Consider the following 27,883-nt stretch of genomic DNA (forward strand, 5'->3'; position numbering starts at 1 on the left):
AATTAAGTACAGTATTTTAATAAATGCACTTATTTTCCACAACTGGATTTTTGGAGCCAAATGAGACCATATTTGGACAAGAGGGTGGAGCCAGTGCTAGCTGCAAGCCTGGATAGGATGGTGGTTTTTAAACCACAGAATCCAGCTAAGCGCCTACACAATGACATTTAACCTCTTTAAACAAATAAAACAAGCTACTGAACATCGTGCATTGTAAAATGGTGAGAATTTTAAATTCTTTTTATGGGTTTCAAGTGTTTTTTGTCCAAGATTCAATGGTTTTTAAGACCCTATATACACCCTGAATATATAAAAGGAAAAAACAAAAAAAAACTTCCTTATATAAAGTGTCACTAGCTAATGTCTAACAGTGCCAGCGGTGTGTCAACATCCAAAGAGACAAAGGTCTTGTTAGGGACTGTAAGGAATTGTCTAGATGGGACTAGTGCACAGTGCATTTAAGATGAATGTATTCCAGTTCAAGTTTGGATAAATTATTTTTCATTAGGACACTAAATTGCCAAATACGAGTGAAAAAGTTACTGCCAAAAGAATGTTAAACAAATATGAGGAAATTGTCAGTGTGTTACAGTGTACTCTGAGCGATCTTTTCCTGTACAGTAGTTTACACTGAAACCACCTCAACTTGTAAATGGTCAGGCAGGAACATTATGAGCAGAAATCCATTGCTCTGCTAAGCTTTTACAGAATCTCTCTGTTGAAAAGGAGGAAAAACATAAATGATTATAGAACCTTTTATTTGAAACAAAACCATTAAGAAAAAAAAACATTTCACAGGGTTTTAACAGTTGTCTCTTTTCCTTATTAAAATCCATTGTTGAAACATCAATAAAAATACTTCATTGCATCAACTGATAGAGTAAAGGTCCAGGAGGCACAATCCTCGCCTGTCAGCTCATTTTAAGCATCAACAAATCATACCGGCGAGAGTTGGAGAAGGTTACGCTTACATGACAGCAAAAGGATACTTTAGAAAAACTATTTACCACCAATGTGTCAAGACTAACAAAAGAAAGAAAACAAAATACCACCAGCTTTACAAATGAACACAAGTTTATACAGTAAGACCCACTGAGAAAGAAAGCAGGACAGCACCAGTTCACCTGTAATACACCCCACAAGGACTAGAGTAGCCCTCTGTGTGTTCTGGATCCCTCTGCAGGAAGCAAGCTTCTGAACTTATCATAACTGTCATAAAAAGTTACTAAAAATATTAATATCGACATGTTAAAACTAACAAAAGTATAACAGATTATATAACATTTATCCCGCCAATATGATACAAAACACTACATACAGAGAGCCCTCAGTCCTGAAAAACTCTTCTCAAGGGCTGCGATAAAGAGTTTAAAAAAGTGGATTTCAAGTTCAGATTTGCTTTTGAATCATGATTGATTATATTTAAGGTCTCTGTCACGGTTCAGAGGTAGGCCGAAGGCTGAAAGGACATCCGGCTTCATCAGATTCAGTCTTCATTTGTTCCATAGTGGCACCTCACCTCTGCATGGCACAAAAAAACCAGTAAGAGGTTCATGTGTGCCTTCAAACGCTCCTCGACATGCTCGCAGTAATGAAAGCAGTAAACTAGATCTCCTTTGGCGAGTTACTACAGTATATCTATGCACAGGTTATTGGACTAACATGGGAACAATTCATCATTTTTACTAACTGAGGGGTGTATTATTTCCCTTTATGATATACTAAGTGTTTAGCACCTTGCTGGTTTCACTCCTCAGTGCAGAGCTTGGTGCTGTGTTCTACCACAGGTCCAGGTTCTCAGTGTTGGCGAAGCCTGGGTCTTTGCGGAGCTTCCAGTAGGTGCCATTGCTCAGCCACACCTCTCTGCCCGCCTCATCCACAGATTTCCTGAAGAAATGAACAAAAGAAAACTGTTACTATTGAGCGGGGGGGAGGGGGGGGCGCTGTTATTGATATTGTTCAAATAACAACATTTCCCTGTCCAAAAAATGCACTAGATGATCCCAGGGTAACAGAAAGAGATGATTACTAACTTTCTGACTTTATTGCTATTTATACAACAGTTAGTTCTGACCAAGCAATTTGATTGGTCGAGAGGCATTCCACAAGTGCTATAGGAGTACAACATCACTGGGACTGTTAACTTTTAACTCTGCATGTATCACTCCTTTTCGTAGCCATTCAAAATCTGTTAATTAGTGTAAATTATTATTAAAGTGTGGTTTGAGCTGACTGTACATGCACTGGAGTTACTAAAAGTTATGAGGAGGCCCAGGAGGGGGCAGCTGTGACAGACGGGTTTCGGTAAACTGGTCACTGGGAGTAAACCAGCTGTTACAGATGTTACAAGGATGTGCAGTGAGACAGGGACACACTCGTCTGACACTATCCACAGCCTGAGAGACACTGACACACACACACACGCTGTCTGATACGGGACTCGAGGTGACGGAGATCACGGCAGTGAGTGGACACACACTGGAGCAACGAACTGTCTGATCAAACCATCTCATCTGAACCTCACAAAGTGTCTGTTAACAGATTGTGATTTCACTGAAAACACAGAGATAAATGCTCATGATACTAAACATCTGCTCTGTGCAGAACATGAAGACCGAGCTAACAGATTAGCAAGCAGCGTGCAGGAAAATGTTTATGCGCTGCTAGGCAACAGCTGTCACATCCAGCGATTGCAGAACTATTTGTGTCGGCGGAGCCATAAAAAACATAATCTGTTGTCGCTTGTTAATATTAACAAATTAAAGGCGCTTGTAGAACTGTTGTATTAAAGCAATATCACACCCGAGGTTGTGTGCTGTGCTGTATATCATCACAGCTGTGGTTATTTTCTAAGACCGAATCACAGCCGTGATGATATACAGCAAAACATCACTCCCTCTCGTGTGATATTGCTTAATTAGCGGCTTTTCACGGCCTCACAGCGATGTTATTTTACAAAGCAACAAAAGACACATTTAGCGACTTATTCAGATCATCAGGGAACTAGGGACAAATATATCGTCATTTATTCTCATGCTCGCTGCTCACAGTAACTGCAGAACACCACTGTCAGCAACTGTCAGCTTAACCTCCCTAAAGAATATACCGATATCTAAATAATTGATTCCTGCCAACTCCCAACAAGCTAGACAATATGTAAATATGCAGAGTTTTGGTAAAGTTCCACTACTTAAACTGAATATTATTTTCAGTATTCATTTTTGTGCAGTTCAAGTTGACATGAGAAAAAAAGAGGATAAAATAAATTGATTTCGCTCTTGAAAGTGACGTTCTTTCAAAAAAATGCAATTTTCTCCACTCTTTGTCCGAAATGTTATTTTGATGAAAGTGCACAAATTCAGGTGTTGATAAAAAAGGAATGTTAGAAGCTAGAATAGAATGAATTTTCATATATGAAACAGATGATCTGTTCTTTATTTTAATGTATTTATTGATTACATAATCAAAACATAAAAATATTATGGGTTTTATTAAATATGAGCAAAAATACTGGCTGAGTGTCCTCAGTTCCCAAAACTGAGTTTTAAAAGAAAAAAATGTCACACGGTGGTAAACATGGCCCTGATTTTTTTTTTTTTTGGCCCAGCTTTTTTGGAATCACATTAAAAATCACAAATAAAAATCTAAGTTCAATTTTGGAATGTCTCTGACAAGTTTCAAACAACAAAATATTTCTTAAAATGTACTACGTCTTTTGTGTTTTTTTTCCAAGATCTTTCTAAACTGTCTGCATCTTAAATCGTATCAGGCATTAAAGGTCAGGATATCTCTGTTTTTATTGTGATTAGTTTTTTATCTGTCTCTTGAGAGTCCCTTATCACTTGAGTTATCCTGTAAAATGTCACTGATAAGGGATGAGGCAACATTTGGTTGCATTTAAATGTTAAATCTTCCTTTCCAACGCTTCTTAAGTAGAGCTCCTCACCTGAAGAACCTTGGGATGTGCTCCTCCCCTCTCTTGGCCATCTCCTTTCTTCTCTCCCTTTGCTTCTCCTCCACCTCATCCTTCCTTTTATCTGCTTCTGCTACCTTCCCCTCTTCCAGGAGCCTGATGGAGAGAAGACAGGCAGAAAATTAAACAACTGATCGCCACAGAAACTGGGCTGAAACATTACTATTATAGATAAATGTAACGAAATATTAAATATTGTAACAAATATGTCAGTCTCAGCAAATAAAAATAAGGTTTGTACCTCTGGTCTGGTCTGAAGCGTGTATCTGTAGGTGGAAGGACTGCCTGCAGCTCAGGCGTCAGCTCGTTTAGCTCTCTGGCATAACTGGAGAAGCCGTAGAACTGAGCGTGGTCATCAGGCTGCACATCTAAACAGGAAATTACATCATGCATGTCAGCGGTGGATTCAAAAAATTGGGGAGGACAAGAGGACGACAAACCCAGGGAGCCATGTTTTTACACTTTTTTAGCTACTTATGTTACCTTTCTTGCGTTAAAAATAATTAAGCAGTAAATCAGCTGCTTGCATGATCTCGCAAAAACAGTCACTGCAGGCTCTGGATGGATCTTGTGTTCGCAAAATGTGCAGCTACAGCCTGTGTGGCAGTCTGTTGCCAAAACTGGGATCTAGTCCCGGGTGCAGCAGCATGTTGGGCCACCACATGCACATGCTACCATAATCCCTAACACAAGGCGCTAGTTAAAAATATTGGAAATGTAAATCTGAAAGAAAAAAAAAAGAAATTTGTTCTCTGTTGAAAAGGCCTACGATTGTTTGTGTGGCATGAAAAGGAGTTTGCAAATTGTATAATTTCTGTTATAACTGTTAGAACTTCTGTTCTATGCTACGGTATGAATCTATTGCTTTTATTGTGCTCGTGTACAATACAGTGGTGGAACTGTAAATGTAATCTGAAAATGATCATTGGACCAATGTAATGTCAATGTTTATTCTATTCACTTCACACAGGCTTCTCCCTCTTGTCTGCTCTGTAGGGGTTGCTGTTGAAACATTTGAATCAGGAATTCAATCATGTTTTCTCTCCAGTGCTGAGACTGGGGGGGATGTTACTCACTGGGCTTCCAGATACACTTTGGTGTGGACAAGGTATCACAGAAAATGCCCTCGTGCCAGAGGCCTCCGAAACGATGAACCACCTCTCCAGCCTGGTCCAGAACCACACCCTGCACCTCGTTCTTACTGTTGTCTGAGCTCCAGTAGCGAGACTGGAATAGAGAGGGAAAGGTCCTAGTGGTTAATGGGAGAAGAGGGCAAGAAAAGTCCATATGCATTACTCTGACTTTAACTGAACTAGCAGTAACAGATACAATCAGGACTGGAGAACTGCTTAAATGAGGGTGTGAGTATGTGTGTGTGCGTGCATGTGTGCGTGTGCACTGACCTTGACAAAGGTGATCTTGCAGGTGCAGGCATCATTGTTTGTGTTTTTGATGACCACCTCACCATAGTGCTCCAACCAGCGGTCCTGACTCAGCACGTTGTGGATACATGTCACTGCCTTGTTCCATTCGTAATGATCCCCGTACCTACAAACACAATTGACACAAGAAAATTTAACTTCACTTATATATTTTGTATATTTCCACATGTTTTTAGGCTTTACAGAGTTTAAACTGTTGTTAAATGAAGTTGGGTCTCACTTGGGCAGCATGACATTGACCATTCCAGAGGAGATAATCTCCACCGACTTCCCCCAAAACTTGTTCTTCCATCTCTGATCTGAGAGCAGACAGAACAGCAGACCATTAGCTGACTCCACTCATATAGTGCAGATGGATATAGCACGCCTCTCTGAGGACACAGCTCCTACCTTGCCAGAAAGTGAAGTTTTCGGACTCTGCATGGCAGGCAGAGATGGGTGGGTGATGGCTGACCTGAAAGCACAAATTATTACACAGTATTCCAGTATATTATGTGATATTATGAAAAATCAAGGGATAAATGTGAAGAAAATTTCATTCGGAAATCTGATCATTGTACTTCTAGAATTATTCTACAAAAGCAAACATATTTTCCGCATAATTTCAACATTTTTCTTTTTTTAATCACGTTCTTTAGGTCATTTTCTTGCGTCTTTTTTTTTAAACTTTTCTTTTTTGTTGCTTATTTTCAGTTAATTTTCTCATAACTTTTTGTAAATTTCCTGATTATTTTTGGGCCATTTTTTGCCAAGTTGCTCATTGCCTTCTTCTGTTAATGCCTTTGACAGAAATCAAGCCAATTTGCTCTTGTGTTAAGGGGTTAAGATTTGGTTGTGATGTCTGTATATCCGTGTGCTGGTTACCTGCTCACTGACGTAATGGAAGCCTCGCTCCTCTCTGTGATTCTCGTATGTTTCTCCCAGAACAGGGTTGAAGGGTTTGTAGCGATACCTCCAAGATGCCCAGGCATATCCAGAGATGGAGAACACTGCCACGTAAACCTGGGAACACAGATAGTTTCTTATTGGTGACCTTGCCACTGAAGTCAACTGTATCTCAGCTCCAGCTGGCTGAGAATTTAAGTAAACCAACTCACCATTCTCTCAAATGGATCATCAATGTGGTTTGCGATGTCCAGCAGCTCAGAGTACTCCAGCTCTTCACTGAGTCTCTGCAGCAAACACACTGGCTCATTGAGAGCGACTGGCATGGAGACTCTGGACAGGTCCTTACCGATGTTGTTGTACAGGATGGTCATGATGCCAATGTGGCTGTTGTCTGTTCCTGGGGCGGGGAGGGTAGTGCGACGACCTGGATCGCAGCAAGACAAATCAGATTAATGAAAGGACATCGGAACATCCCGAAAGGCTTTGCATAGGTCAACAATGCATAGAGGAAGCTCAACGTAAAATCACATAAACAGAAACAATATGGGAATATAACATGTCATGCCTAAGATTTATTAACTGAGCTGCTTTTTTTAGAAGCATAGTCTATGGTAACAGTTCCCCAATGTTTCTGAACCAGGAGAGCCTTACATTTAAATTTGTACTTGAACAGCACTGCACTTGATAGTTTACAGTCATTCTTGCAAACTTTATATCATCGCTATTCTGTATTTCCATGCTTTCTTTGGGCAGACTGATACTCATAAAAACTTTTTCTATTCAACTCTGTGTCTCACTTTGTAATGCTGTTTTAATGAAGTTGCTATTCAGCTTTCTAATTATTCAGATCAGATCTGGCACATGAAGTGTATGAAGTTTATTTATTATTTACCACATGCAACCGATAATATTAGAAGACTCCTACATTATACTGTTGTGCGTGTTTATGATTATTATTTATTTATTTGGATCCCAAATACTCTTACTGGGGTCCATACTAAAATGAAATACATAAATTCATAGTCAACAATATTTTCTCTAACACTTCAAACAGTGAATAGAATTACAAAATTAGCACTGAATCAAAACTCATATGCAAAAGAGATTAAAGCAGTTTAATGACATGCATTTGGCTACTGCAAATACTATATACCTGTTGGAAATCAGTGATACCTACCCTGATATTCCTTAGCATCAGATAGAAACAAAAATATGCAGAAATCAGCAATTATTTGAGCCCTGTTTGCAACCTGAATGACAAAGACTTGATTGTGTTTAAATTAATTACAATCAAAAGCTTGCCTAAAACTGAAAGTGACACCAAATAGCTTAATAGCCTAAATTATTTTGCTTGTACAACAAAAGTGTTAACTGTTTATAAATGTCAACCATTAGCACTGCTGAGCGTGTCCTCTCACTGTGCCATCAGGAAGCAGCATTCTGCATCTATGATCTAAAATCACAACTGAGGAGGCCAGACCAAACTGGTGGCCTGGATACACAGCAGACATTACTGCACTCATTCAACATATGATGGGAGACAACACAAAGATGGTGTTACCAGTATTTGCGGGCACAGGGCTGGGTCTGTCAGGAGCGTTGTTCAGACTGGCCCGGTAATTGAGGGTCGCAGTGGCTGAGGAGGAGAGAGGAGAAAGTCAGTTCATCTTGGGACTGGTGTTTGGGTGATGTGGTCTCAGTGCTACTGGATGGTAGGCACAAACTCACTGTGTCCCTCCTCGGGCTCTGAGTTGCTGGTGGTGGTGATGTCACTGAGGCCTGACTCATCCGATGCCTCAGCCTCTGATGAGCTCTCGCACACAATCACCTCACTGGCATCAAAATACTCTGCCATGGAATCTGCCACTGAGGGTGCGCGGTGGCTGTGACGACCCATAGATGGTGTCCTCTGTCGGGGAGCGCGGGGAGGAATTTGTGGTTCAAATGATATATTTGTTTTTCAAGTGAACAGTTTGTATATAGTAAGAGTATGATGAGGAGTATCAGCCACAAAGAAACATGCTACTTTTGTTACCTGCACGAAATGTCTACATGCGCTGTTTCGCTCTTACAGATGTGTGAAGAGCGTAAAGTGACTAGCCAGAGCCACACTAACCACAAGATGCTGTCATTCATTTGGATTTTTAACAGAGTGAGGGAAGAGTCACTTTGTCAACATTGTCAACATTTTCCCCACCGTTTTTACTGAATTTCATGTATAACACAAAAATGAATGCAAATGAGAGACAGCGAGATAATGAAGTCGACAAGCACAAAAATACAAACTGTCTGTCACACACAACGCAGTACACACCTGGTCAGGACGGACGGTGCAGAAGGATTCTTCAGAAGAGTCAGAGGACAGGGAAAGCGAGTGGACTTTGGTCAGACGTGACTGTATGTCAAGCTAAACATGCACATGCACATGCACATGCACACATTCACAGACCAGCCATGCAAGACACAGGAAATGGAAAACACAGAAGATAAAAATAAACAGTCAGAATGTTATGCAGACTCCCGAGCATTCACACAGCACGTCGCGTTGATCAATGCGTTACTTGATTGTCCAACTGCTAGCAGGGCCGGATGACCAAACTGCATCTATGTTGCCACTATTACTATTATCTACCCCTACTATTGTATCTAAATGTGTTACTGACTAAGAATAAATGCACAAAATTGTCCCTTTTGTATCCTCATTCCAAAAAAAGCAATAGTTCCACTAAGCTATTTACATGGCTACTGAAAATGAATATTTCACTAATATTACTGTTTGCATGCAGCCGTGCATACTGAAATTAACCCACCCTAATGTGTCACTTATTGTATCAAAATATGGAAAAATGGAACGTCTGGAGGTGCTTGTGCTATTTTGTTTCTTTGCATCAAAATAAGGTTTTTTCAAAATGTTGCACAGCGGACTCGTTCAACCGTGCAAACACAGCCTCCCTCTTACATTCCTTCTACCACCTTCTTAAAAAGGTCGCCATGACTTTCGGGCAGGCATCTTGACACCAGCCTTGCAAACTGTTAACTAGCGCTCCTTTAAAAAAAAATTTTTTTCTGTTGTCATGTAAAAGCTATTCCTTCCTTCTCTTCTAAATACAGGAATTGTAAGGGATTACATGTTTCCTGTGTTGCTCACTGTGAGAATGTGGAGTGACAGCCACCTGCTAGGCAACCAACAACAAAATTAAAAAAAACAGTCACAGCAACTGATGTCCCAATGGCTGAAAAAGACAGTCACATGCAGCATGGACAGACACCAAGCAGGCACCTAAGAAGACACCTCATGCCACACCAAACAAGAAGGGTTAAAGGGTGTCGTCAATTTGACAGCAGGAATTAACCACCCCCTTAACTGACAAGTCTGCACTGTTTCACTGGGTGATCATGTCATTTGTGTTTTTGTGTGTGTGGAAATAGGGAGAGCTAGATTTGAGGTGTGTTTCTTCAGGAAGCACCTGTGGTAACTTGTGCCTGTCTTACCTAGAAACAGCCTAAACCTGCTCAACAGTTTCACACAGCACCTCACCAACAGACAGCGAGGGCTTGGCCTCCATTGTGTTTTTGCAGGCCGATACTTATGTTTTGTACCAATAATCAGTGTTTTAACTCTGGGAGCCTCAGTAAAAGAAAGAGTTAAGCATAAACACTACTGCATGGTTGTCTTTTCTCATCGGATTTATAACTTTAAGAAGAACAACAGTCCTTTTCAGTTTTGTTTCTATGTTGCCCATCTCCCCTCCGTGTGTGTGTGTGTGTGTGTGTGTGTGTGTGTGTGTGTGTGTGTTTGTGTGTGTGTGTGTGCGTGTGCGTGTGTGTGTGTTACCTCAGACAGTGTACTGCAGAGTGAAGCGAGCTGCTGTGAGGTGTTGTGCCTCAGGTCTGGGCTGGTCCAGGCCTGCCTCAGTCTCTCTCTCTCCAAGGTCAAAACCTCATGAATGGACTTGAGAGAAGCGTGAACTGTAACACAACAATCAGAAACTTGATGAATTACAAAGACAAAGTCCAGCTGATGATGCAACCAAACATGAAAGCTGCAGAGTAGTGGGTATTAGGGTAGGATTTTTTTTTTTTTTTTTTACTTTCAAATTTGTTTGATTTAGTAAAATGTAAAAGAAAAAAAACTGATCTTAATTTAAGCCTTTGAAACCAGAGCAATTTTGTTTGATTTCTTATAAAAAACATGGGGAGAATGCAGCAAGCAGCAAGCAACTTATCAAGACATGGCCCAAAAATGAGCAAGAAAATGATTCAAAAAGATACTAGCTGAAGATCAGCAAAAAATAAAATAAATGAAAGTAAAAAACAAAAACAAGCAAGAAAATGACCTGAAAACATGAAAAAAGGGGGGTTTTACTCATATATTTTATTGTAATTCTTCTATGATCATTTTAAATATAACATTATTAACTTTTAATTAATACTTTTACTAATACAGTTTTCAGGACATTTTCCCCTACTTATGGTAGTTTTCTAATAAGCTCTGCTCTTTTTAAAAGCTAATTTGTAGGTAAACATTTTACTTTTTTTGCAGTCTATGGGACATTTCTTGCCAAGTTAGACATTGCCTTTTCCCCCCATGTATTCAAAAGAAATCTAACCTATTTTCTCAGGTCACAAAGGGTCAAAAATCTTGTAAAAGGCATCTGAATGCAGCACAATACAACTGATGTTGATCCAGGTTTCAAAGGGTTAAAGTATCTAGAACCTAAAGACATTTAGAAATGGCCGATTTTGACAGTTTCTTTAGCTTACTTTCATAATTTATATAACTGACAATTTAAGAAATTTATTCGGACAAATGTCATGGTATCGAGCCCCGTCTTGAAAACAGCCAACTGTCATTTAAAACTAACTCAACTGAACCTATTGAGAGAAGGACAGCTGTGAGGTGGGAGGGCCGTACCCCTCTGAGAAGCAGCGCAGATGTCCTGGTGAAGCTTCTTAGCTTCAGGTGAGGTGACCTGAGGGTTGGACAGCTGAGAGTAGACATAGTCAGGGATGGACTGAACAGACGCTGATGAATTGCAGTTGCCACTCAGGTGACTGGAAGTGAACTATAAATGACAAAACAGAGAGAAGAGGAATGGTATAATATCTGCCTGAAAGATTTCATTTGTTGCACATAGGATGCAACAAAATGCAATTAATAGCATCAGTGCATATGAAGTTAAAGTCAGTCTTACCACCCCCCCCATGGCTTCAACACGGGACAAAGTCCTGGAGTGACCAAACCCTTTCCCCACCCTCCTCTTGGGTTTCTCCAGGGAGAGATTCTAAAACAGAGACCAACAGGATCAGAGCTCATCTACAAAACTAGGAGGTAAAAATAAATATATCATCTGCCTTTGATGCCATCAATACATTTTATCTGGGGATGTCAGTTTGCATTAATGTTGCTTTGAAAAGTGATTGAGTCCTGCAAGATTTCATGTTCCATGCTTAAAGTAATCTTTTTACTCAAACTATTATCTTTCCCTATCCCTAATCAAGTTCTTCTTGTGCCTGAGGATCTACTGAGTATTATATTATCTTATTTTAATCAACATTGTCAGTTAATTTTAAAAAGCCTTAAAATTAATTAGATTACATTTAACAAAGACTCAACCTACTATTATTGTCCCAGTGAAATAATATTTGAAGAATTACACACATTGACAGATGTTACCAGACTACTGACCTGCATGCTGATTCGCATCTCCAGGTCTGTGTTTGTGATTGGCAGGCCACCTTCCAGCCAATTGAGGCGCTGGATGAGCTGAGCAAGTTCTGTCAGCTCTGTCTGACAACGTACCAGCTCTGAGGGTCAAACATCAAAATTTAGTGAATAAGTAAATTTAAAAATAAAGTTTGTATCTGTTTCATCAACAGCTAAAAAAAAAAAATCAAGTCAACACATATTTCTGTTTTTTAATATCTAGTATGTATGGAGTCTGACACTGTTAAATCTGATTAAATAGGGCTCTCAGCCAGGATTCACTCTGTGGCTCAGTGCTAAAGATGCTTCTCACCATTGGAGGTTGCATCGATGTCGTGGGTCTGCTGCAGCCAGGCTGACACCTTGCTCGTCACTGCTGGGTTGGTGCTGAAGGCAGGGGCGGGGCTTCCCATCTCTGGGTGGTACACTGAAGCTGAGCTTGCATAGTGAGCAGGCTGAGCAATCAAACAGGCTACAGTTAGTCATATTTAAACCAATGACAGAAAAATCAATTCTCATTTACGTCTGTTTTTCTTCTAAACAGCGATCACACAACTATCATTGTGGGTAATACAATAAATAATGCTGGAATGGTTCCTCACTCACTAACCAATCAAAAAATATTTCGTCAGAGTTAGGTGATATTCAATTTAAGCCTAACATATAATGGTGTTAAAGAGCTATTGCCATTAAACAATCGAGCATATTACACTATGATTTGTGCTAAGTGGTTGTTACCATTTTTAATAATGTGCGACATTAACTTGAGTGGGATTCTTTACTGACCATAGCTCTGTTGGTCTGGGCGAGAGTGGCCATGGCTGGCATGGTGCTCGGGCCCATGGAGAGAGCGTGAAGAACACCATGATGGACACTCATTGCCTCATTTTTCCTAAATACACGGTGGGCACACAGCTTGGTCAACCATATGTAGAAGATGTCATGGCTCTTTGCCTAACAGGGAGGAGAAGAGAGAGAAAACAACAAAATAAATTAAAAAGAGGACAATACAATCGAGAATGAAGAAAAGGGGGAAAGCAATAAATATGAAGTTTACTGCTGGCTGAAGAATACCCAGATGTCTGCTTGTTAACCTCATTGGGACACTCTAGATTTTACTGAAAGTGAAGCATGAGTAACTATATTCTTCTGAAGTTTAGTTGTGCGTATGACAACCTGCTGCAGCATGCCTTGAATGTTGTTAACATTTTAAAACCTGGGCAAATTGGCTTGATTCCTTTAAAAAACATAGGAAGAAGACAATGAGTAATAATAATAATAATAATAACAATAAAATACATTTTAAAAAATGCAAGAAAACTACCTACAAATGAGCAAGATACCAAAACAAACAAAAATGGGAAAGTTGAAAAAAAAAATTTAAATTTAAAAAAAAGAAAATGACCTGAAATCTCCTTAAAGTTATAACAATTCTGTACAATATGTTTAAATATCTTATTCTAAAAAATATAAATATAGGTCTCTGGACAATTTTCCATTGCTTTGAATATATATATATAACTATACTACTACGATTAATAAATTTGCTCAGATTAAAAATGTTTAATTACTTACAAAAGACATCTGAGAGCAGCACAAGAAAAGTGATGACGACCAAGGTTTTAAAGGGTTAATCACCTCAGAGGTCCTGAAACTGCTCTGAACAATGTTGTGTAGGGTACCTTGAGGTGGTAAAGGTTGTCTCCAGCATCCAGGTCTATGCCTTTGGACTTCTTGTTGATGGACATTACAGCCAAGCTGACGTCCAGGGAGCCATGGAGCTTCCCTCTCTGAATCTGAAACACAACCACAAAGCATGTTTCAAACAGAATTTTATTACCTATTTAATCAATTCAAACAGACCACACTAGAATCAACAGAACACAGCAGACGGCTCCGTCACTGCACTATGTGGCAGCTACATTTTTGTTTATGACTTACATCTTGCTGCGTCTTTGAGTACTTCAGAATTCCTTTCTCCAACAGGAAGTATCTCTGAAAAGGAACAATAACAGTGAGATGTCAGAAAGTAAACAAAGGGGTGCCCCGTTAGGGTACGAGTGGGGTACAAACTGGGCCCCTTTGCTTCCAGTCATCCCCTCACCCTCTCTTGCCTTTCCTGTCTGTCTCTAACTGTCACAAACAAAAGCAGCAATGCCCAAACTATTGTAAATCCAAAATCATGGCCTTGTGGTTGTTTGCCGCACCAGCTAGTAAAATTGCAGTTTACATCCACGTCTGTTCAGACTCGTGTAATACATGTAGTTAGACTTTAAAAATGTATTGAACCCAAATCCCTCTTATTTTTACCTCCACCCTTGTTTTTGAATGATCCTTTACCCCTTTAAACCAACTAACAAGTTGAAATCTTCTCCTATGAAATGGGACAACCCGTCATGTCAGTAGACATCGATGGCGTTTACATAAGGACACATCTATGGTATCAGTGGTATTACCACAATGATATTTACCAGTTATCTGATGGAGACAGAAAAGCATGGACACTTGTGATTTGTTCACATCTCAAGTTGCATGCTATCCATCAATCAAACAGGTCATCAGATAAAATGAACACTGCACCATTACCGGGCTCCCACCCTGCCGCTGTCAGATTTTAGAGGAGCAGAAACAAGTGCAGCAACTTCACTGCTCGACATCATTTAGGTCATTTCACATTTCAGGCATCACATGTCAACAAATGGAGGTGGTGGAGAGTGACAAGAAAATATGTCAAAATATTGGAGTGTCAGCAGAAACAAGTTAATATTAGCGTGCTAGCTAGTTAACTACTGGGACATCAATGTACTAATAGTATATTTTTGTTACTTGTTATAAAAAAAGGGTCATAATACTTTGTACACTATTCAACTAAGAAAACATGGTGAATGTCGCAATTTCAAAGTTGTTAATCAAGAAACAATACATTTTCAGTTGTTTTTGTTGCTTCTGCAGCCATCTTGCTGATGATTTTTTCATAACCCTCTGTTCAGAGTGAGCCCCTGAAAAACTTTAGTCAAAGGTCCATGTAGCCCCAACAGTTGGGCGTACCCCTCTATACCAACAAGGTTCAGAAAACCCCGCAGACCCACAGTTTCAAGGTGGATGCCCCAGATTAGCTTGTTACTGAGATGTGACAGTAAATAATAAATATAAAGGTTTTGGAGAACAATATGTCACAGTGAAGTTGACCTTTGACCTTTTGGATTAAAAAAAAAGTCATCACCTCATATTTTTACTCTATTAGACATTTGTATGAAATTTGTCATTAATGGTGTAATTCGTGGGAAAATGTGTTTTGTGAGGTGGAAATGACCTTTGACCACCAAAATCTAATCAGTTCATCCTGAAGTCCAAATGTTTGCCAAATTTGAAGAAGCACCCTGAAAGCGTTTCCCAGATAGTGTGTTGATGAAAATGGGATGGACAGACAGCCTGAAAGCATATTGCTCTGGCCTCACCAGCAACAGTCGGTGCTGAGGAATTTAAAAAATTAAAAAAAAGATGCAGTGTAGACTGGAATTGCATAACGCTGATTGGTTAAAGAGGTAAAACATCTCCGCTACAGTTTAACTTAGGTTAAACAGAAATTATTTACATGTTGAATAACCATGATTTCCTGTAATAACACTAGAATCCAGAGTAAACAGAGCAGAAAAGATAAAATGTTCATTTTGAGCTGTGCTCACCTTGTGCCAGCCTTTGAGCGGGTACTTCCTCTTCTTCATCAAGTAGCCCTCACAGATCCCAGGGATACTGAGGTCCAGAGTGGAGCCCGGAACCGAATACATGTCCAGCTGCTGCAAGTCATCCATCACCTCCCAGTTACGAGACTGACAAAGACAATGAGGAAACACTTTAATTTTTAAGAAATTTAGCGATGAGCAGTTGGAGATTCTACTTCCAATGTATGTGAATTTGGCATCAAAAGAAAATGAATATCCATTTTTGTGATGTTTAACAGCATTTCATGCTAGGCTGAAGTTAAGACAAAGAAAGTATATACAGTGTCCCTTTTTTCTCATTGTGTGAACATGTGGAGTTGACATATGGCAAAGCTCTATTTAAACATTATCAAAACTTTAGCAGGCAGACTGAAAGGAAACATTTTTCTAATGGGAATGGACCTAAAAAACTGAGGAATCACTGGTGACAGAATAGATCTGTCACCAGTGTACTGTAGAATGTCACTGTAGAATGATACAAAACACAATAGATCAAATAGAGATTAACCCTTTGAAAGCTGAGCCTATTAGTGGGATTTTTCTCAAAAACATGAAAAATAAAGGCAATAAGCAACTTGTGAAGACACGATCGACAAAATGAAAGAATGGGGGGAGCTAGATATAACAATTACATTTTTTAAATTATGTTACAGAATTATTAGAACATTATTTTTTAAAGTTTTGTTTGCCTCTTTTTATAAACCTCGTTTTGTTTTTTTTTTACTTATTTTCAGGCAATTTTCTTGTACTTTTTACTAATTTCTTGCAAACTTTTTAGGTCATTTTTTCGTAGGTTGTTCATTGCTTTCTTCTCATGTATTTGAATGAAATCAAGCCAGTTTGCTCAGGTTTTAGCACCCAGTAGATTGTTAATCATGAACTTAATTTTAGAAACCACCACAGTCCAGTCAGGCTGTGCAACTGTGGGTCTACCTGTTTTGAATGTTTGGAGGAGCCGGTACTGCTGCTCCGTGAGTGGCCAGGTTTGAATGTGCTAGCTGGGGATTTGTCGAGACCGCTGATCACTGATTGGCTGCTGCTTAGAGGTGGCGGACACACCTGAGGGTCCATTGGTACAATGGGATAAGGATAGCGTTGCATGGAGTGAGAGGACCTTCAGGACAGGTTGTCTCTCATCTCAAAGTACAAAGCACTGAGGACAGAGTCAACAAAAAGGGTCAGGACAACGATAATCATAAAGACATTGAGAATTAAAAACAACAGTCTAGGGTATTTTGACACCTTGCTGATGATGTTATCAGCTATCTTACGATAAATAAAGCAAGTAAATAAATACATTTTTAAAACCATTTTCTTACTCAGCTGTTTGCATCATATGAGATGTGCCTTGATGGATGCACTCAACAAATGATAAGGCCTTTATTAAGGCACTTTATTTGTCTTAAGTTCTAAAGCTTGGTCATTGTATATTGGCTTCAGTTGGTAACCTTCCGGAAAGTAACTTTTCATCATAACTGATGAAACTGTCACTACATTAATGAAACAGATAGTCCTCCTATTGCTTCTAATGGCATTTACTAGCATCTACCGCGGCTCACAGTTAAAAAACAATCTGAGCCGATCCGTCTCCAACGCAGCTGTCAATCATAGAAAGTAAACCACAGTCAAACTATCAAATACAAATATAAATCAACATTCTGCTACTGCATTGCTTTTTCCTCAACTCAAATGTTTTCAGAAACATATTTTAGTGTAATGTTCAGCTGTCAAATGAGAAAGTTTGTGACTCCGGCTGCCATGTTGAAAACAGACAAGCAAAGTTCCAAGCAAGGCCAGACCCACATTGTCATTTTACAGCTAAACAATGCACTTAAAGTTTGACTGTCTACCTGCAGTTCCTGACATGATTGACAACTGTGTTGGAGAGCCCTCAGCTCTGATTGGTTGTTTTTGTTCATGTGCGGGTATGCCATTAGAAGCAATACAATGGGGCTGAGGAGTGATTTTTTTCCCAAACAGTCCATCTCATTTAGTGCTGTGTGGCTATAGTTTCAGAAAAGATGGAGAAAGAAAGGTATTTTCATAAAAGTTAACAACTACACAAAAACTCAATTTTAACTTTAGTCAGTGCTGATATAGGAAGGTAGAAATTCAGACTTCCTACAAGCAAACAGACAGACAATGAAATGCATCATTAGCAAAAGAAACCAAAGTCAACAGATCAACAGATGGCCCATTGAAAATCTAGTGGCTTTTCCTGCTCCTCTGGAACAATAAAGTAACCCCCCCCCCCCCTTGCTGGCCTTTCCTTTTCTCATTCAGCAGGTGGAAAGAGTCGGTAAGGGGAAGTATTTAATGGTAAAGTGCAGTGGAACATCTCAAGAAGTCTGACCAGATTCTCGTGTCGTGGCAGCATACTGTTGATGGCTGGCAGCCATGATCACATGATACTGACCTGCTGCCCTTAACTAGATATGGACATTATGATAACATAAATGTGAATTTGCCAACTGTACTTCACCATTTACACTGCAATATCTCTAAGTTAATTAGGGAATTGCAGTCAATGTTGCTCAAATTTACAATATCACTACACACTCACATACATATATTTATAGATCTAACTTGAGGTTAAATTTCATAGAGAAGATTATATATCTGTATGGCCTACTCCAACACTTAACATAAAACAGAGTGCACAACTACAGAAAGTGGTATTATTGATGACCATAGCATAATCATAATAAGCCACCTGATGGCAGAAGTTTAAATTATAAAAGTTTTGGTGACACAATAACAAAGAAAACACACCTGTGTTGGCCTGGTGTCTAACAAGCTGCTCCCTCAGTAGTCCAGAGGAAACTGCTTTTAAATTTCCCTTGAGAACAATTGTAGAGCCACAAAAATTCCCCTCACAGTTACCGTTCAACAGAAAAAACACACTGCAAAAAGAAAAGTTCCAGGTAACATTTCCTCAGCATCAAAATCCTCAGAGAAACTGTGTTACACTGAGAGCAAAGTCACACCTGACTGTTGATGCACTTGTCAGACTGGTGCATATCAAAGCCAGCGGGTATCTGGGCGGGGCTGGAGGAGCAGCACTCTCTCTACCTGACCAAACAGGCCTGCCAGCTCTGTCATCACAAGGACGGCAAGATCTGGTTCAGATCTGTTTTCAGCAGATGACAAGATCTCAAACAGATGTGTTTTCAGCAGATGCTGGCTGCATTTGAAAAATAAGAGCCCCACAAAAGGCAAAAAGTAGCAAATTTAGCTGTGAGGGTGCTTTAAAAAGGTCAAAGACTAAATCACACTATTTTAAATACCATCAACAATAAACATTTTATATTACAGTAAAACTACTTTTGTTAGGAAAGTTACAAAGAAACAAAGGTTTAGGCATAAGTCTAGTGATATTCAACATATATTTTCATTGCAGACTACTAACAAGTATTGTGTGTATACAAAGTCTAAAATATCTTTTTCCTCCATTTCATAGTGTCATTAACACACAGTTTATTTGGATTCAATCCAACAAGAGTCCCCAAGAGTGGATTAAACTGCTGCTGAAAAAAAGTCCCCAACAAATTCACCAGTACCTGTTTGATCTGAACTGTAGTTTGTGGTTTCATTTTTTAAAAAATGAAACATTTTTTAAAAAATGAAACTACACATTTGTTTATGAGCATGTAGGCTATAGCTTGGGATCTAACACAGGGCAGGAAAATTAGAAAATATTGACAGACCGAACAACTTTTGGTTTGGGGCTTTTCACGGGCTTTGGTAGCCAGAAAACAAAAACATGCAAATTTGTAAAATCCCAATCATGCCAGGTATTCCCATTGTCATGGTGCAGGTAGAAGGAGAAAGTGTGCTCTGCAAGCTGTCTGGAGGGGTTTGTTTCAAAATACCATGAATTCATTGAAAAAAAAACAACAGCTTCCCTTCCATCTATGTGTTAATTATTTCACTGATATGAAAACAATCCTTAAATAGTTACTGTGACCTGACCATTGATATCTTTGCTACTTCTAATGCTGGTGATTCAGCAATTTGTTTGACCTCTACATCTTTGGACAGTAGCACTTTAGAGAGTTGGGCTGTGTTTGAACACAACCCAACTCTCTTACTCTCAGTAACCGCAGGCTCTTCTGAGATCTGCATGTGGTCTGACCCAACTAAATGCAACAAGACAGAACACACAAAGCTGTGACCAGAGCTCCCACTTTCTTCCTCCTAACTCTACCTCAGCGTTACTTATTTTATCCAACAGTTAGTTATTTGAACCCTCTTCGTCACAGTCCACCATTGGGCAGATTGAGGAGCCACAATGCATTTTGGGGTGGGTGAGTTTGTCCAGTAAGCTCATGTCTTATACTCAGAAATTCTTGCTTTTCTAGTTTACATCCGGGCATTTCCTGCCCGCATATTATGCAGCTGGAACGCACCAAGTGCTTAATTTTACGTCACACTTAGTATGAAAGGAATGATGGTATGCGCTTTCAATCAGAGCCACGGTTATGAAACATCTGGAATTAATTCCTAGTTGCCAAACATCCAGAAAACTGGTTGGTTCTTGGAGGGAGTTCTCCTTACTGTTAGAGCCGAAAAAGGAAGAGGAGCAGAGAGAGGGCCAAAACATTCGCTAGATGCTTTGCACTGCACATCACCATGTGATTACATCGTAGTTACTCACGCACTAAAACATTCCTAACATGGAATGATGAGCATTGTTGTATTGTTGATGTACACCCGTACGAAGATCACTGACATGCTCCGTTTGCTCAAATATTTGATCTGTTTTGTTATGTAAATTAAAGACACAACGGCTCCTTTCAATAATACTGTAAAGTTCCTGTAAAGTTATGGCTCAAAATTTGGTTTAGCTAAATAATCTTTCTTTTTTTTTTTTCTTTTTTTTTTTTTTTAAATTTACCCTTGTTGGTATCACACCTTGCACATATTTTGGGTCCTTAGATACAGTATCTGTTTGTAGGGTGTAACAATGCATGTATTTGTTTTGAATCATTCGGTGCGATGCTTTTGGCTCGGTACGCATTACAAACAAAAAAATAAGATGAGCTATCATTTTGCAATCGAACAAAAAAAACATAGAGCTTAAATCGTGTTGAATATAATGCTCTGTGTGCCACTGTGCTGTGCCTGAAGGCAGCATACATGATGTCACAGAAAACATGGGGGTGTACCACCGAGCAAGAGTAGTGCCTCAGCGAGGTGTGTTGAGTCTAAAGCCAGGGTTTCTTCTACTATGAAGGTGGCTCTCCTTTAACCTGGCTGGTTCACCACAGTAACTTATGTGGCATTAACCCGGTCAGGAGCAGGTTATATTCTGAGTTTCAGCATCTTTGAGGAGCGTCACTCGATAATCAGTGTCAGCACATGAGCCGAAAGCATTATAACTACACTTGATACAACTTTTTGTGCTGTAATGTTACATCAACGCCTCCTAACAACATCAAGCATTTACAGTATATTTCTAAGGAGCCCACAGTTTATCAGTGATGCAGAAACTCTGAGACAGAATATTTTTTAACTTATTCGCCTGGTTGTGGCTCTCACTGAACTACCCAATGTGTCTGTGGTGTTTTGTGGTCAATTTTTCCACAGTGGCTTTAAAAGAAGCTTCTATAAAACCACAGATCACCATATAAATGAACAGGTTACTATATATGTTTCATCAGGATGATGTTAATTTCACATTAAATGGCCTATAACTACTTCCAATCATACCATACAGTCACCACTTATGTCTGTTTTTACACTGCTGTTATATCACAGCTGATTGATAAGTGTGTTGGTAATTATCCCAGATAATATTCAATCTGTAAAATTCAGTTGTTCAATATGTTTAAATAATTTTGCTTAGTCTTTTATTTCAGTTTGTATTCAACATAATACATACATATAATATCCAAATGGAACATACTGAAACAAAGGTGTATGAGAAACAAAAACGACAATTCATCATTTAGGTCAGGAAAAAAAAAAAAAAAAAAAGCATGCTTGGCCGGTGGATTTTTTAAAATCTACCAGCCACAGTGACCAGTGAGTCAAAACAATTTCAGACACTGCAAGCAATGTGCCCTAACTGACCTCCATTTGAAGTCATAGCACAAGACACTTCTGTTGAGTCATTATTAAGGACCGGGGAAGAAGTTTGGAACAACCATGAGAGGTATGTGGTCTGACCAGTAGACCAGAATGATGGCAGGGACTGAGATAAGCGTTGAGAGCACAATTTAACAAGCACCTCCAAAGCTGTATGCCTGGAGCACAAAACAAGGCCATGTGTCAGCTAAAGAATTTACCGTTTGAATTCTGGGAACTCATTCAACAATAGGTTTCCTATAGCTCACTGCCGGTTTCAAGATGTTGTCAGGAACAAGATGCTCCACTTCAAATCCTTCAGTTTGAAACACTGTCAAACAATGGTGTCCTCAAAAGGACGGTCTCATGTATAGAATGACTTGCTTACGACTCCTCCAGGAGCCCTGCAGAAACCAGCTGAAACATCCTGCATGATGGCAGACCAGACTAGGTCACCAAAGGAACCATGACACAAGGCAAAAAAAACAAGAGGAACGCCAGATCTACAGCAACACTCGCAGAAAGTCACCAAACATAGCAGATAAAGAATGGTACAACCTGACTAAACCAAATATCAGATTTAAAACAGAGGCAGATGGTATCATGGTATGTTCTTTAAGGGAATTGCTGTCACGAACAATCTGTTCTTTCACATTCATGTCTAGGTGATGTCACCTCTAAAACCTGATCAGACCGGTTCTCTTTCGCTCTCCATCTCCAGCTTCACTCCCTCCCTTCTCCCAGGAATGTGCCAGAGCAACATGCTCAGGCTGTGCGGCCACATGTGACTGATTTTCTTTACTTTTCCAAAACTGTGCTTACACCCACATGCAAAAAGGTGAGTTCTACTACTTCCATTATCAATTAATTTGACAGATTTTCTTTTTTCAAATTAGTTAAGTAAAATCATTTAGTGTATAATTTGTCTTAAACAGTAAAAATGCTTATGACAACAAGAGCCCAAGGTCATGGGTTCAAATGCTTTGTTTTGTCTGACCAACAATTTCACCACAAAAATACAATAATACACAACAGAAAAAAAGACTAAATGCTCACATCTGAGAAGCTGGAATCAAATGTTGAGATTTTTGCTTGATAACTGCCCTTAACCAATTAGTTGACTACCCAAATTCTCGTATATTTATTTTCTGTCAATTGACTAATTCACAAATTTTTTCACAACCAAATTGGATAGTCCTGATATAAATAAAAATGTGGAAAATTTTGACTATTTAATTTAGACCACTGAGTAAACATAAGAGAACTTCTTTTGATACATTTCTTACAATGTTTTGGGTTTTTTTTTCCATGATGGCTGTCATTTTTAAAATAAGTACTGAAAAAGGTATTGTATTGGTGATGAACACAAGTATTTTATTTGCACTAGTAATAAAACTTAAACAACACCCAGCCCTACCAGGCATCAAGACCTCCTTCTCCACAAAATAAACCTCTAGAAGCCTATAATATAATTAATATCTAAATGTAGGGCGCCAGACTGCGAGTATTTAGCAGCAATATGCAATCATTTTTGGAGACAGTGTGACCAAATATCCTAACTCAAAGACCAAGTACAACTTGCAAATATGCTCTTTTTTAGGGAGAGTGTGTGTTGCAGGGTTGGAAATCAGCACCAGCCACTAGCCAGTTACTGGTAAAACATGCAAGTGGCTGCCAAATTTGCTAAACTCACCAGCCAAAAACAATAATGGTAATCTATTAAGTAGGTGGTAGATTTTGGAATCCACCACTCACAGTGGCAAGTGGATAAAAAAAACTTAAAAATAAAAAAATCAGAACCCTGCCTCTGACCGTCCTGAGGAAAATGTATTCCATCTGTTGCACAGTAAAAAGAGTTTCTCAGCTCAAGCTGCACCTCTTTTTCTATATCCAAACAAACATGGCAAATGACATATGTCCTTTCTGAAATTGTACAATGTGAACAATGTTGTTTATTGGGCTGGGGCGACGTGTTGACGCAATCGATTACCGAAAAACTGCAGTTCACGTAATGTGCGGCGACACGTCGCAAGGAGGATGTAAGGTCCGTTTCACTCAGCGCATGAGCGCAAGATGTCAGCCTCGCCGTTGCTGCCTGCTGATATGACTGCTGTATTTCTGTATTTAAAAGCACATATTCCACTCATTTATGAAGTCGTGCCAGCTCCTGCACAGCCAACAATCTGGTCCTGTAAATGTTTCAAAATAAAATGCATTGTATCAGCAACTGATGGGATTCTGTCCACAGAGGTGCTGTCAGATGGCTTTTGCTTTAAAAGGGAAGCGGGACATTGGAGTAAAACAGCCGTCTTTGTATTTCCTCATCTCTGTGACAGAACGATTTTTAAACTGCAGTAAAAAGTGGTAAAGAGTCAATATAATCATCAAAACATCATCTTCTCAGTCTATTTCTGCTGCCAAATGTGCACGTCATGTGCAAAAAATTGACAAGTCACCGTTTCTGTAGATGTCCTGCAGCTGACAAGCGCTGCTCAAGCAGTCAGTGTGCACGCTCTCATTTGATAACATGGGCGCCAAAACAAAAAACAACACGCTCAACCTGCTCACGTTCTCATGATGCACGCTGTGTGAAACAGGCCTAAGGCCCAGTTAGGCTGGTCTATTTTGATGCAGAAAGAATGAACTAGTTATAATTATCTCTGAAAAGTTATAGTGTTTTGAAAATTGCACTAATCTGACTGTTAGATGTTTTGTTGAACTGCTAGATTTGAGGTTTGTTACTTCAACAAAGAGTAACTGTTTTGTTACTCCTCCTAAAAGTGACTTGTATTTTACATTGTTTTATTTATTTTGCTGTTGGATTGCTAAATGTAGATTTCACTGCATTCCTTTTACTTGAATGGAACAAGTTTTTATTTTAGAGAGACTTTATATCAGACTGTAAAACAGATTACCAGTTAAGACTGGGCTATTTTTTGTTGGAGAATAATGCCCTGCAGTGCATACTCTGTCATGACTGAACATGATTGAATAAAATACTGAAAAATAAATGACAAGTTTTAAATGTAATTTTCGGTAAATTTGTTGTTATATTAATCGAGTAATAAGAAAATAATAGATAGATCAACTGAAATTTAAAAAAATCAAAGATGAATTGATTAATCCAAAAAATAATTGATAGATTATTCAATAAAAAAATAAAATTCAGGTGCAGTCCTAGTTGTGTATAAGGCTACACTGAGGTCTTGAGCCAATTTTATACATTTTGCCTTAAAAAAAAACATGTACCGTTAAACTGAAAAAAATAAGCCTCTCACAATTAAATGCCCAGGCACTTCTACTGGTCATATTACCATGCAGTTCACTTTTATACAGTTAAAGTTTATAAAGTATATAAAACCAGATTGTTGGCTACTTGAGTTAACATTAGTTAGCTGCTTAGATCACACATACAATGTGTATGTTGAACTTTTGTCAATATGGACATGCTGAATCATTTAATGCTTTAATGTAATTTTTTTAGCCTCATCATTTGTTTGTGTGTTTTTCTGGGCAAATTTTCTTGTACTTTCTTATGGATTTCTTGGTAACCTCTGAGTCATTTCATCTTCTGTTGCTCATGTTCTTGAATTGTAAAAAACCCAGGTCTTTAAAGGCTAAATAAGTAATTTGATAGTATTTCCATCTTTCCATCTTCATCTTCAAGTTGTGCATGAAAGGAATTAAAAGCCCTTCATATATAGACCTCTGTCCCAAATATATAAGAGTTCAGCGATATAAGTATAATCGCCTGGAAGTCTTATGGTAGTCTACTTAGCTTAAGTTTTACAAAAAAATGTCCAATTTCAAACCAGCTGGATTAGAAATTAATTTAATTCTGTACAAGAGACGGACCATGTCTTCATTTTAATAGCAAAAGGTTTTGAGGTTTCTGGAAATTAAAGTAGCCGGAGTGAACCGCAATCTGGGTTTTTGAAAAATCACCAAGTATTGTTTGTGAAAAGAGATGCTTAGCTTTGTGATTCTAATGTAACTGAGGTACATATGTTAAGCAGAACAAATTAATAAAACGTTTTAATAACAGAGCACTTTTCAGTGTGAGTTAAGCAGCAAACACAGTGTAGAAATCCACCAAAAAAGACAACACACCCAAATTACTCCTGAAGAGCACACAGGCAGTCAGACAGGAGGGAGGGTGTGTGTGTGTGTGTGTGTGTGTGAGTGATGGGAACAGGTAGGAGACTTAGAAACAGGTTTGGTTCACGTGAACAACACCCCAAGAACCGCCACAAGAACTGTGTGAGAAAACTCTATAACGCAGTTAATTTGAGCGACAAAAAAACAAAAACATTTTAGATTTTTCTTACCTTTAGATATTTTGTATTGTTGAATTTCATACAGAAAAACAACGAAAACAGGACAAGCCTAAATGTCTTAATACGTCGTTTATGTGACAGCTTGTCATTTTTAAAAAGATAAATATAAAGTTAAAAAAACATGCGCCATCTTACTTTCCCTTGCAGCCGAAAAGAAGCGTCACAACGCGCGTGAACACAAAAGCCCCAGTCCAATCAAACACAATTTAAAAGTTTCTTCCGCTTAAAAAGACAGTTTGCTATCAAACATTTAGATACAATTTTTTAGCATTTTTCTAAACTCACCGGTGTTAATTGTGAAGTGGCGTCCGGACTGCAAACCACCGGCTGAACTGATGAAACACCTCCTCAAACCTGCGTGGAGCCGCGCGCGCTCTGCTCTGATGTCTCTGAGCGCGCGTGGCACAAATTACAGTTTTGCAGGTGCAGCGGCAGCACAGGTGCATCACGGGAAAACTTTTTTTTTTCTTTTTTTCTGGATTAAACCTTCAGTTTGTGTTGTCAGAAACCTTTTAGTAGGATTGGGATATTTTTGATCAAATAATTATACTTTCATTTATATTTTGCATATGATTTATTTGACCATTACAATGATAAAGTTGATAAAGTAGATATTTCACTACACTTTCAGAAAGGTACATTTAAATAAAAGAAAATCCTATTTTATCCCCGTAAAAATGCCCTAATAGGCTAGTTGTTAATATTAAATAAAAATGTTTAAAATGACAATAACAAAGGTTTGGGGTCACCTATGGCAATAAACTATAATTACTGTGTATGTTGGAAGACTGAGTCTTGAAAGCCTTTATGACTATAAAGTGATAAAAGTTCAAATCAAAGCAGATATCAAAGATTTTCATAGATATGAAGGTCACCATCTCTCACTGAATGAGGTGAACGTAATGCTAACTGAGCCTGTGGTCCACCAATGAAAGCCCGCGCAGTTGCAGTATTAGGAGCTGGATGTCTGATAAACCACAAACTAAATTCACTAGCCTGGTTTCAAAACTTAGTCTGCAGTACACACACTGCAGGTACTGCTTATCATCACAGGAGCCACTAAACAGAGAGCTTTCACAGAGGAGTAACTTCAAAAAAACAACGATTTTGTGTTATATTTGCTGAAACTGTAACTACACAGACACAGTATCATATAAGCCAGATGGTCCGTGAAAAAAAAAAAAATGAAATCATGTTCACTTTCCTCTTCACATCTGTCCGAAACCATCAGCTTAATCGACAGAGTGACCCGGCAAGAAATTAAATTCAAAAATACATTCCTAAAAGTTAATGTGTCAAAAAAAGATTTTTTTTTAAATCCAGTGATTTAAGAAGGTCTCTTTCCCAATGTTTAGCAAATGAGGAAAAGTCTTTCTGGGCCAGTGTGCATCACGTGACGGTGTAATTCTACTTTCAGCCATGATGTAAATTTTGCATCAGAATGTGGCACACTTCTTGGGGGCCTGGGTTGTGACATGGAAGTGATGCATCAATAATTTTCATTCAATAATAGGAATTATTTTAAAGGGCCATTCCACATAATAAGCATTTTTACCATGAAAGTATTTTTGATACTGATACTTTTGTACTTTTATTCGAATAAAATTTTGCATGCATGATATCTAACCTACCTTTTCATAAGTAAACAATTTTAATAACTTCTTCCACCACTAAGGCTACATTACATAAACTAACACATCAGCAAAGACAAAACTTTAAAACAAAAACATATTATGTAATAGCCT

At 38.8% G+C, this 27,883-nt stretch overlaps 1 protein-coding gene across 7 annotated transcripts; it reads right to left on the minus strand.

The window, feature by feature from the left end:
- Positions 1-741: 741 nt before the first annotated feature.
- LOC121956458 (oxysterol-binding protein-related protein 6-like) lies at positions 742-26,577 on the minus strand. 7 transcript variants are annotated; one of them, XM_088091229.1, is made up of 26 exons: positions 26,424-26,516; positions 18,720-18,827; positions 18,505-18,635; positions 16,666-16,885; positions 15,697-15,840; positions 13,952-14,005; positions 13,693-13,806; positions 12,797-12,964; positions 12,324-12,465; positions 11,993-12,111; positions 11,499-11,588; positions 11,219-11,369; positions 10,139-10,272; positions 8,618-8,710; positions 8,032-8,212; positions 7,865-7,939; positions 6,513-6,727; positions 6,280-6,417; positions 5,806-5,869; positions 5,636-5,714; positions 5,377-5,521; positions 5,050-5,200; positions 4,215-4,341; positions 3,947-4,069; positions 1,737-1,887; positions 742-1,521 (listed from the first exon to the last, which is right to left on the minus strand). In XM_088091229.1, the coding sequence occupies exons 4-25, from the start codon at positions 16,831-16,833 to the stop codon at positions 1,779-1,781; spliced, it is 2,784 nt and encodes a 927-aa protein (XP_087947355.1). In that variant the 5' UTR covers positions 16,834-16,885; positions 18,505-18,635; positions 18,720-18,827; positions 26,424-26,516; the 3' UTR covers positions 742-1,521; positions 1,737-1,778. The 7 variants fall into 7 exon arrangements, with proteins under 7 accessions (XP_087947355.1, XP_087947357.1, XP_042360614.2 ...); XM_088091231.1 differs by lacking the exon at positions 18,720-18,827 and having other exon boundaries at positions 26,424-26,552; XM_042504680.2 differs by lacking the exons at positions 18,505-18,635; positions 18,720-18,827 and having other exon boundaries at positions 26,424-26,577.
- Positions 26,578-27,883: the final 1,306 nt, after the last annotated feature.

This window comes from Plectropomus leopardus, chromosome 18 (genome assembly GCF_026936395.1).
Source record: "Plectropomus leopardus strain MGB_pleo_1.0 chromosome 18, ASM2693639v1, whole genome shotgun sequence".
Classification (NCBI taxonomy): Eukaryota; Metazoa; Chordata; class Actinopteri; order Perciformes; family Serranidae; genus Plectropomus; species Plectropomus leopardus.

Bases quoted from the DNA above. Each gene is read 5' to 3' on its own strand.
- LOC121956458 (XM_042504680.2), bottom strand. From the start codon at position 16,833: ATGCAACGCTATCCTTATCCCATTGTACCAATGGACCCTCAGGTGTGT. The intron at 5,870-6,279 runs GTAACCAGCACA...TTGTGCTTTCAG, and splicing joins TCCATTACGTCAGTGAGCAG to GTCAGCCATCACCCACCCAT. The intron at 4,070-4,214 runs GTACAAACCTTA...TCTCTCCATCAG, and splicing joins CGCTTCAGACCAGACCAGAG to GCTCCTGGAAGAGGGGAAGG.